This window comes from Rhinopithecus bieti, unplaced genomic scaffold (assembly GCF_001698545.2).
Source record: "Rhinopithecus bieti isolate Rb0 unplaced genomic scaffold, ASM169854v2 scaffold_18956, whole genome shotgun sequence".
Classification (NCBI taxonomy): Eukaryota; Metazoa; Chordata; class Mammalia; order Primates; family Cercopithecidae; genus Rhinopithecus; species Rhinopithecus bieti.
Genome location: NW_016809749.1, coordinates 467,888 through 480,090, shown reverse-complemented (window position 1 = coordinate 480,090; position 12,203 = coordinate 467,888). Strand labels below are relative to the sequence as shown.

At 29.8% G+C, this 12,203-nt stretch overlaps 1 protein-coding gene across 1 annotated transcript in view; it reads right to left on the bottom strand.

Annotated features, from left to right (window-relative positions):
- Positions 1–12,203, bottom strand: part of SI (sucrase-isomaltase) — a 104,374-nt gene that overhangs the window by 58,308 nt on the left and 33,863 nt on the right. Inside the window, 6 exon segments of the mRNA XM_017890166.1 lie at positions 2,915–3,003; positions 4,458–4,582; positions 5,508–5,564; positions 6,264–6,348; positions 7,325–7,479; positions 9,475–9,591. Of these exon segments, the coding sequence (XP_017745655.1) occupies positions 2,915–3,003; positions 4,458–4,582; positions 5,508–5,564; positions 6,264–6,348; positions 7,325–7,479; positions 9,475–9,591 (628 nt within the window).

The following is a 12,203-nucleotide window of genomic DNA, read 5'->3' as shown; positions in this document are numbered from 1 at the left end:
TTGTATGGTATCTGAAATGAAAAATATCATGATCAGTACAAAATGTAATGTTAAATTTGCTGCTCTGGTTTTACGCTTATATAACACTTAAGAAATTTGAACAAATTAGATTCTGTTTATTAATGAAGCATCTCAAACATTTTATCTGTAAATGTTTTAATTTCCTCTAAATAATATAATAATGGTATTTTATTTTCACAGCGAGTAGAGGTAATGAATGCATATTTGCCTTGTTTACTTTTTCAAAGACTACCAAGATATTTCTGGAAATTAAGAGAAAGTCAAACTTACAGTAAATAATATATAATTAAAAATGTATTGTTTTGAATGATATTTTCTCCCTTGTAAACCTCATAACAGTAAATTTTTCTTAGGAAGACATGGCATACTATATTTTGCATCTTTATGTTTATTTTTTTCTATTATTTTTGTATTCAAGGAAAAAATAAATCTGGAGACACGTTGAAGATTGAAATAAACTTTAATCTGTAATTGAAATAAACTTTAATGAGGAATATGGATGAATACAATGATTCTGTACCATATATGTAATAAAACTTTTATTCAACATATCTCTCTAAAAGAAAAACTGAAGATAAGGACTGAAGTAGTTTGTCATAAACAGTGTTAAAATATAAAGGGAATCCTAGGATTAATATAATATACTTTCCACAACATTAATTTGCTTAAAATTTCAGTCTTAGGAAAAAAATTATATTCAGAACCTGAACTGAAGATCACTTTACTGTCTCCATGTTTGCTTACAAATCCATTAATCAGAATTCTGGTTTTCTTTCACTTTTTAAATGCACATAGCTACATAGGTATCATATTAGATAACTGACTGAATTGTATTATTCATATTCTTAGCTACTTACTTATATGAAAGTAAGCTATTCATATGCATCTTTATCAGTAGACAGTATGTATTTGGAATATTTATATAATTTGAGTAATAGGAATAATCTTATAATTGTACCACACATGCTGTCAATGGAGGTATCATCTCAATGACATTGTTTGATTGATGACTACAAATAATGTAAGTTCAGCTGAAATCCACTTTTATAAAACTTCTATGCAGGAAGTTTTTTGGCTTACTACATAAGCCAGAGAATAGGTTTGGAATCTAATCTGACGGAAGGGCTCACCCTAGTGTGTTTACACCCCAGGGTATTTTAAGAAAGAGCAAGAAGGATGGTGTGCTGAAATTGAGAAATAGAAAGCAATACAGGATAATAGATGTGTATGTGTGCGTTTGGGGTGTGCGCGTGCACGTGTGCAAATGTTAAAGCACAAACCATAAGCTCTCTAGGTCTCGATAAAACACTGTCTCCTAATTGAGTAAAATGGAGGATCATTAGAGGGTTTTGAGAAGAGATGCAATTACTGGAATCCCCTTTTTAAATGATTATCTGCTGGATTGTAATAAAATTTTAAAAAGGGATTGAAAACAGCTACAGGGCAGTTAGGAAGCTATTGTCCTAAATTAACATGAAAGATGGTGGTGATCATGGTGGAACTGATGAGAAGATTCAGATCAAAGTAGAACCAATGAAATCCTTAGGTTGTGAGAGAGAATAGCCCATTCCAAGGTGTTGGCATCTGGAGCAATGAAGTTACCATCAACTGACAAAGGGAACACCATAGATGTAGCAGATATATGGTGGTAAGATCCAAGTTCTATCTTGGCAGATTATGTTTTAGATTTTTATTAGACAAACAAATAGAGAAGTATATAGAAGACTGATTTGGAGATACAAATTTGGAAGTCAGGTAAATGGTATAAAAGACTACATTTATCAAGGAAAGGACTATAGAGGACATTTATGATTAGTAGTTGTTAATGATATAAGTAATTCACAGCTTGCATTGAGAAAATCACCCAGAGAACAGATCTTTCCTTGGAATAAGTTTGATTGCTAACACATTGATATAAGGCCATAAATAAATGTAATTTGTTTAAACGAATGTTAACTGAGGGTGAATATAAGGCTTAGGAGAGAGTTACAGAATCCTGTGGTAATTTTTAAATACACACATTTTCAAAACACATAAATAAATATTCACATGTTTCATATGCATTTAAAGGCTTTTAGGATAGTCTTTTTTTTTTCTTGTTGCCCTTCTTATATTTATCTGTAACTCTTTAAAATTTGTACAAGGATATTCCTTAATACACCTAAGAAGTAGTTAATTAAAATAGAAGATAAATTTTAATCTTTTGTACTCATATATAAAACACATACCTAACAGCCCTCTATTAGAAGAAATGAGATTTTTCTGAAAGGTTCTAAAAATGTATAAGGAAAATTGTAAGTGAATACTTAAATACAAATAGACAAACTTACTATGGCATAATTAGAAATACCATAGCATAAAATTACTTTTAAATATTTCGTTTGGTATACTGAATTCTCAAGTTTGGAGCTCAAGAAATACAATGAAAGATAATAAGGAAAATAAATTGTAAGCAATTGATACGATGACATTCTTACCTCAAATAATTTGACATTAAATAACTAAATCATTAAATGTTGGTTTTATTTTCTGTTTACAGTAACAAAATTTTAGTTATAATCACTATCTTACTTCAAAACAGTTGAAAATATAATGCAATTTGTATACCTGAGAAATTATTTACTATTTTAATCTAAAAGATAAAGATAGATTTAAAAGTCTTGTCAAAGACTTACAACAAACAAAAGCACAAAACTGGATATTTTAGTTAAATATAGATAAAGCAAATAACAATGGTAAAATGTTTAAAGTAACCTAAAAGCCTGTAACAGATAAAAATTTAGGAATTAAAAATAAAAAATGTGATATTTTAAAATGAAAAAACCTATATCAATAAAGCCAAAACTTCCAGTTATCAGAATGAACATTTAAAGCATATCACTTTCAGACTTACCTTTAGTTTCTCCATCATCCCAGAAAAAGTCTCCTTTGGCTGAGTTGTTTTCATCTAATGCTACTATAAGTCCTAGAGGATTCTTACGGCTATTAAGAAAAATTAGATGCATATGTGATTCAAAATAAATGCATAATAATACAATATCCTATAAATAAGTCCACTTCAACCTGTCTGTTTTATGGGTCCTGAATTCAGTAGGAAAATTGACATCAATAAATTTGTATTTATATGTATTCATAATTTACTGATATCAATGTTCCTATGTGAATACAGAAGTACTTTATACATGTAGAAAATGAGTCAAAAGAATAAACGTAATAAATGCGATAATGGATTTTTTGAAGGCTGAGATACTTGCAAAATTGAAACAATGTATTTTAATTCAAATAAGAAAAATTAAATGTGTCATATTAAGGCTCAACTCAACCTGTATACCCCTAAATCTCAATGAATTAAGTCTACTACTTATGAGCAAAAAAATTAAAAAAAAAGATTAAAATTTAAAATAATGTTTAGTGGAATCTGTAAGAATATTATAAATGAAATGATTATAACAGGAGAAATGAGATATAGTCAAGAAATATGTGTTTTTTAAGTTACATTTTACCATAAAATATTATCTCCAAGGCTATACAGTCCAGACATCTCCTGGACTGTATAGGACATATTTCTTCCAGTATGTATTTACCAAGGTATATGTTGCTGTTGGTCATTACAGCTGTCGTGTATAACAACTTTTTGAGAACATACTCGTGAATCAGTTACATTATGATACTAGTCCATTCTAGAATGCCAAAACAGTTAAATTACTAATTACTAATGCATATCACTAACATACTACATAAAAGAAAATAATAAATAACATAATTTCAGATATTCTTAATGTGATGAAGAAAATACAGTAGGGTAAAGAATAAAGAGTAACTTCCTTTTGGGTTGTGGCAGAATAGAGAAAAGTATGTGAATTCAATACGGCACTTTCTGTACTCCTTGTACTCAGAATGAATGATGCGAAATGGAGCACCAGGATTTTCAAGTTTCTTTTACTTTTAGAAAATATTTCTGAGATTTACACTTAGTGAGCAATTTAGTTTCTCTCTTGCTCTTTACCTAACATGAAATACCCAGTTCATTTATGAACTTAAAACATTTTAGCAGAAAGAAATACATTGGAATTTATTTATGTATGGAAATTCAAATATGTAAAAACTAACAATACTTTACTCAATAATATAAAAAATATTCACATTTTGTATATTTATTAAGAATCAAATATTATCTTTAATTATGCTAATGTGAGTAAATTTTTGATACAGGAAGTTAACTTCTAAGTAAATTATAAATTTTGAAAATTAAAATATTTATAATAATATAAATAATTTCATTCTTTCTATAACTACGATGGTTATAGTTCAGTATTACCTTTGTGTGTCAAATATCTGCAGGTGAAGAAACTAAATATCTCTGATTCTTAATGCAAATATGAAATATTAGAATTTGAATTTTATTCTAGATTTCAGTTAATGATTTTTCATTTTACCTTGCTGTTGTTGTTACAGCTGGTTCTTGAATGGGGATGATATAACCTCCTCTAAGATGTAATCCTATTTTGTCTGCTGGAAGATACATATTAACACGTTGTTTCCTCCATGGCCTTTTTGCACCCTAATAATTGGAAGATTACAAATATTCTTAATATTATTGAAGACTTTAAACTCTATTTCACAAGAATTAAAAGGTATGCATAGAAACAATTTTTATTATGAGCAATTTATGTCATCCAAATGAATACAATATATTGTTTTCTAGTTTTAGGAGAGTTTGGTTTTTTTGTTGTTGTTTTTTCCCCCCAGTTTGCTGAACAAAGCAGAGCAAAAATAAGTTCACTTTCTCAAAAATAAAAAAAATCAACATAAAGAGACTCATTTTCTTTCTACAATAACAGTACTTTAATTAGCTTTTTTATTCTTTGTTATGGTTTAAAGTTAACTATGTCTTTAGGAAGGATTTTCTTAAAATCATTATTCCTGTAAAAATAAGGGTATACTTAGCCAATGTAAGTGATTTGCAAAATAATATCATTTAGAATAAATATTGCTCAAAAAGTCTTGTTCAGCTGAAAAAAATGGATGGTGTATATGAGTGCTGTTATTTTGTCTTTTCAAGGTTGAAATAAAAGGCTTTTTCAAATATTTGAATATACCATATAAAAACAAATATGTAAGATTAGCTCAGTACTCAAGTCTTCTGGCAATAAGATAAATATATAAAACAAGAAAAAGCATTAAAATAAGTTGCCACTCCTTCCTACATTACTGCTAACTTTTATTTCCAAAATTTAAAAATAAATAATATCTCTTTATGCTAAATAATATAACTTCATATTAGAGTCTAGCTCATGTGCAAAAAAGGGTATACTTACAAAAATTTTGACACATTTCTAAAGTTTGAAATTATTATTTTTTATAGTTAATAACAGAAATTCTAAAAATATGTATGCTATGTAGTTAAGTTTCTATGGAATAAAGTTTCTATGTAGAAATGTTTAAAAATATACTTGTGAGTCCATTAGTATGTTAAGGTTACTTACAGATTCGTAATCATACCAGATAGCATCAGGGATGTAGGCACTCACGGTCTCTGCTCCCTAAAATAAAGAAAGATAATATGTATTTTTTAATTTCAATTTTAACAGAGAGGATTTTATCAAATATTAAGTTGGGTTTTCATAGTCAAGGGAAAAAAAACTTTATGTTGTTACACTCCGATATTTCCTGTAGATAATAATCAAAAGGCTACTTTATTAGCTTCAGATAATATATTGTAAAACTTACAAAAGCAAAGAGGTAAAGAAATAATTAGATAGCAATTAAAATAACATATGCATATATATGTACTGTTATAAACCACATGGTCATTGTGAATGTGAATATGTTTATTTCTGTTTACGTCCATAGACACATACACCTTTTAAAAATAGGTAATAATTACCAACTCACTCCAGTGTTTCTCCAACATTTTCATCTGATCAGCAAGTTTTCCAGTTCCTCTTTATTTACAATTGAGCAAAATTTCAATGTATATGTCTACTTAAATGAAAGCCCTTTGTTATTATGATTTGATTTTGATTCTATAATATAGTTTTTTTTTTTCAGGAGAACAATAACTTCATATAATTTTCAACTTTTGAAATTTGTTTCACATCATAGAATTCCAACTTGATATTTATCAGCTTGAAACAGTCCACTGAGTATCATCTATTATTCAGATGTTTTGTAACGTAGGGTCAATTTAGTTGTACAAACTTCAGTTGAAACAATAAGGTTATTAAACCTGTAGAGCCTACCTGTTTTAGAACAGGAGTAATAAGTAATGCAGGGCCCCACAAAAACTCAGTGTCCTCAATCCAGCTGTTCATATCTTCATAAAACCTAAGAACAATGACAATGTTTAAAGTATAATAATGAAAAAATAAGTTTAGCTAAATTCCTGGTTTGGTTTATCTTTTCAGTTTTTTTTCCTGGGAATTGTTATTATCCTGAATTGTGCTTGTTTCAGATGACATTTTGAATCCATAGTTCTTACATCCTTTATTGTTCATCTGACACTCAAGAAGGAAGGGAGGAAGCGAAGAAGGAAGAAGTGGGGAGTGGAAGAGGGAGAAAGGAAAAGGAAGAAATGAAGGAAAGAAGGAGGGGAGGGAGGATAGGAGGAAGGGGTGGGAACAAAGGGAAGGAAAGTAGAAAGCAGGGAGGGAAGGGAAGAAAGAAGGAAGAAAAGAGAGAAGGAGAAAATCAGTTTATCTCATACTCAAAATCTATCATAGATCACAAGGTTACCTTTTATTTATACAAAAACTCTTCTGTTTAATTATTTTCTCCTATAAGATAGGTTCATAAAGTATAGGAAATCTTTCATATTCTACTTTCTTCACTTAAAACTTTTTCATGGTAAACTCTAGTTTTAACCTGAATTTAAAAGGATCTTTAAGTCATTCATCACAGAAAGGCCCCACTCTGGTCAAAGATATATGAAAAGATAAACACAATTTCCTTTTTTAGTAAGTACTATACTGTACTCTTGATCTATGTTTAGTTTATTGTTTCAATATTTAGTTGATATATTTTTAATAATTTTATGCTTAATCTTTCTTACTGATACAATATCCTAACATGTTTCACATCTTTTCCTTGTAAGTTCTATTTAATTCTCTCATTTCTACCAAAATATTGTCCAATTAATTATATTTACTAGTATCATTGTATAGCTCTTCAAATCATCTATACAAATGTAAAAACAAGCATCAGAAATTTAATTTATATCTTGATTTATCTCTATTAATCTTTTCTGTATAAGTTTGAAAATACTTTAAAAAGTATTATTATAATTATTGTACTTAGTACTCACTCATGAAGAACTGGTCTTGCTACTGTTTCTCCAAACACATGGGCTTTATAAAACAGAGTGTAGAGGAAGGGTAATAAGGTGTAGCGAATAGTTAAATAGTGCCTTGATGATTTAACCAAAAGCGAATTCTGCCCAAAAAATGCAGGATCCTGATGCTGTGAGATAGAAAGAGAAATTAAAATAAGAAAGCTAAAATATGAGTGAAAATTAAAGTAGAAGCATTTTAATCTGCTGTTTAAAGCAAACTACATAAATTTCAGCTTGTTTATGAGAAATTAAAATTATTCCAGTTTCATCATCAAAGTGCTTGAATGAATATGTCTAGCTTTTGTTATATGTTTTAATTGCACTTAATTTTGAAGTGGACACTTCAACATATTTGAAGTATTGCCACAGAAAAAATAAATATTTTTTTAACAAAAGAGAATTTTTATCTTATAATTGTGGTAGAATGAATTATTGGCATCAATGTTTCATGCTTCCTTGTACCCACATCCTTTATCATGGAATGTTGTAATCTCTACCAGTGAAGTTAGAGTGTACCTACCCACGCTTTGACTTGGCGCTCAGTCATGCAATCCACTCTGGCCAATAGGATGTTATTATGTGTGATACATTAAAGCAGAGGCTTGAAATGGACTTGCCTAAGGACTTACTGTCTTGTACCATTGCTATTAGAATTATCACAGGTAGGTTGCTGGCTCAGGAACACAGGGAACAGAGCTACCTGGACAGCCTTGTAGACTTACAATTTGAAGTGCAGCCTCTCTACTGAGCTCAGGCTAGATAAGTGACTCCTTCAGCCAAGTAACAGTGATATGGACAAGCCTGTTTAGGCCTCCTGCTTTTGGTAATGATATTAACTGAAGACCTCAACTACTGTCTCCCTGAATCCACTATTAAGTTTGCACTGAAAACCATGTTTCCCAATGTTGCTCCCAGCCTTGAATGAGCATAGTAAGAACACGATGCAGACTCATTCCTGGGAAATGCACGAAAGATGAATGGTCAGCTTTCCCTTAAGGACTCCCCACTCACCTGACTGAAACTTGGTTAGAACTAGGCTGCAATTCGGAATTCTCCCTCCCAAACCACCTTCCCTTCACCTTCATCAAGTTCAGACCTGAACCGTGGTCTGCAGACTCTCCCCACTTTCTCATGCTCACTCCCTTTTTCATTCACATTAATTCACCAGTAAATTTCAAATTTTATTTCTGTCTTATCATCAGCATTTTGGAGAACACAAATGAACGTAGAGTTTCATGAAATTTCTATTAAAATCTCCCATGGATGCACATTTCCTGAAAATATCATTTAGGTATATTAAGGAGAAACGAATCTCCAATTTGTACCTTTTAATTCTTTTTGATCATGCCTCTCTCCAGGCTGAGCTCAGTAGTTGTGCCTCTTCTCAAACACAATATAAGCCCTGTATGCAGCCAGTGTGTAAACATTGAATGGTTTCTCAACCAACATGTACTTAATTGATGTAATGGTTTAACTGAATTTTACTATTCTCTGTGAAAAACATGCTTATCATGATGAGCCAACAGTATGCTGAGTTCTCAGGGCTGGTAGACTAGCTTTGTACTGTCTTGCACTTCTGCTCCTACCAGTCCAAAACTGTGTTTTAAAAGTGTTAGTTTTGTTTTTTGTCCCTGTGTATTCATTCCAGTTCTATTTATTATTGAAAGACACTGGACTCTAAATGTTTTGTGGGTATCTTTAAATTCTTGTTTCATATGAATTAAACAAAAACTCAAAATCCATTACAGTATATTATAACTTTTCTTCGTATAAAAGTTACCCGGAACTTACATTGTTAGAATCCAAGAATTCATACTCTAAAAGTTTTGGCTCTAATTTAAAATACTGGTAATCTAATACATTTGTACAGTGTATGCATTAGTCTCAACTAAGATATTTTTGCTGTGACTACATTTCATTTCATGATTTCCTTATTTGACCATTTTTTTTAAATGTAATAATATACAAAATATGTATAGGTCTTGAGAGAGGGAATTCTAACAATTCTTTATAAATTATGCTATAATCTTTCAGACCATATACTGTATAGATTTAATTTAAGGACATTAATAAAAACTATGGTTGTGTTTTATTTCACAACATGGAGAACAAGAGGCACTTACTTCATATCCGTCAGCATTATGGTTTCTGGAAAATGGATAAAATGCCCCAAGTTGCATCCATCTTCTGCAAAGCTCTTCCGTGGTTTCAGCCACAAATCCACAGATATCTGCTCCAACCTAAATAACAAATATATTTACTATTTATAATATTAAGATTGTCAAATTTGGCTAGAGCATCACACTGTATGCCTCACCTGATTAATGTGCATTATTTACAATTTGTTTTACTCCTTTTACATGCGCTTCCTTAAACCAATTTATTTTCCATTTTTGCTCCATCCTTGTCCCTAGTTGCATTATTTTACAGGTTTCCTTCATTGCCCCTTTATGCATTTTCTTAGCCTTTTGTATTTATATTTTACTCATTTTTTATTTTGATGTTCTCATTAATCCATTGTAAAAGATGAAACTATTGTATTAAAATATGTTGCTTCTTAATCTCAAACTAACTTTCTTTGATCTGATTTTTCTTATAGTATAATATGTAACTGTAGGAATAAAATAATAACAAACTGTGACCATGTGTTCATGTTGAGCTTTGAAATTAATTATTCCAAATAAAATTGAGCTTTGCACAATGTGTACCCATATAAGACCTCATTATCCTTATTCAAGGACTCTCCAGAAAATATTATCCTGAATTTAGTGTTTACCGTTTACCAACATTTCTTTATTTTTTCCGTGTAAGTATATGGGTATCTATAAACAATATATAGCATTGTTTTGCATGCTTTCTTAACTGTATAAATGACATGTTGTGTGCATTGTAATGTAATTTCCTTTTTGTGTGAGATTCAATTATATTAATGTTGCTCTAGTTCTCCAATGTATGGGTACTCATGACTATAAAAATTCTTCCGTGAAATTTATATATAGGCTGAACATTTCTAATCCAGAAATTCAAAATCTGAAATGCTTAAAAAAAAAAAAAAAAAAAAAAAAAAAAAAAAAAAAAAAAAAATTTTGAGGGCCAACATAATGCCAGAAGTGGAAAGTTCCATACCTGGTCTCAAATAACAGGTTGCAGTCAAAACTGTTTCCTCAACAAAATCATATAAAATTACCTTCAAACTATGTGTGTAAGGTGTATACGAAACATAAATTTGCTCCTTTAAGACATTTTGTTGCATATATGTAAACACTAAATTATCTGAAAATACCTGAAATCTGAAATCTTTCTGGTCCCACACATTTTGGATAGGGGTTACTCACCCTGTATAGATATCTTTGTGAATATGTAAAAAATGTATTCTTACTCTATGGTGTACATACACAGGATTATTTTTCTTTTTTATTTATAATGTGAATTGCATAATCAGAACTGTTTGTAATCATTTACAAGCACTATAATAGCACATGAATGTTCCTCTTATTCATTTTCTTGCCAATTCTTGATATTTTCAGACAAATTTTATCATCTTTCTTCATAAAATATATCTCACCATGGTTTTACTTGCATTTCTCTGATTACAGGGAAGTTGAGAACTTTTCATATTTTATTGGGTCCCGATAGAATCCTCTTTCTGTAGAATTGCCTGTTTATATCTTTTACTTCTTTTCTATTGTTCTTAATTTTTATAGATTTAAGGTAGGCACTTCAAATTGAATATCATTTATCGACTATGTGAATTGAAAATAACATTTCGTGGTGAGTTGCTCTAATTTTTAACTTTTCAAATGGTCTTTTGATGAACAGAAGTTTTCATTTTGCTGTAGTCAAATTTATACGTGTTTCCCTTAAGATTTGTTCTCCTTAAGTAATTAAGTAATTAAGTATTCTGCTTAACTAATTATTTCTCCAACCTGATGTCATAAATTTATCCTTTTATATTTTCTTCTGAAATGGATAAAGTTTATTTTACACACATAGGTCCCTTAATCTATCTGGAACTGTTTATTGTGCACGGTGTGAGAAATTGACACATTTTATATTGTTTCTTAAATACTGAGTTAATAGTCCATGTAAATAGTTGATACTTTCCTTCAGTGTTGTCATTTAACAAATTATATATGCATGGGACTGTGTCTTATATTGCCATGTTAATCTATTTGCATATCCACAGTCCAGTATCATTGTGTTAATAACTGTAGCTTTATCTGGTTAGAACTAATCCTCATTCTTTTTCTCTACTTCTTTAAAATGTATTGTTTTGCACATGAAGTTTAGAGTCACCTTTTATGTTTCCCAAAATCTCTGTTATTGTTTAATTGGAATTCCACAAAATCTTGATAACATTTTATAGAAAATGCCTATTCCTAATATATTGAGTTTTCTTATTATTAAACACAGTATATATTTAATTTACTTAGCTATCCTTATATTTTCTCAAAAGTCCTACATTTAGTTTTAATATTGACTGTTGGTTATGGTTTATTAATTGGTTGTTATAACAAATGACACCTTATAATAAAATACATTTGAATATTGCTTGTTTTCCTTCCTTTTAACAAATATGCTATAACTTAGTCTATTTTATTAAAAGTTTTGGAGAACCACCTTTGTATTTTAAAATTTTCCTCTAAAGAGTCTGCTTACATTGCCTTCATTTTTTCTCTCAGCTTAATCCTTATATCTTTCTTTAGGTTTATTGTTTTCTTTTCCACTTTTAAATTCATGCACTTCACTCACTGTTCAGCGTTTCTTTCTAAGTATTTAAATCAGTGGGTTATTCTTTAAATACTAACAGCTGAAATTTCCCAAGATTTAATCAGTAAAATTGTTAAAAGTT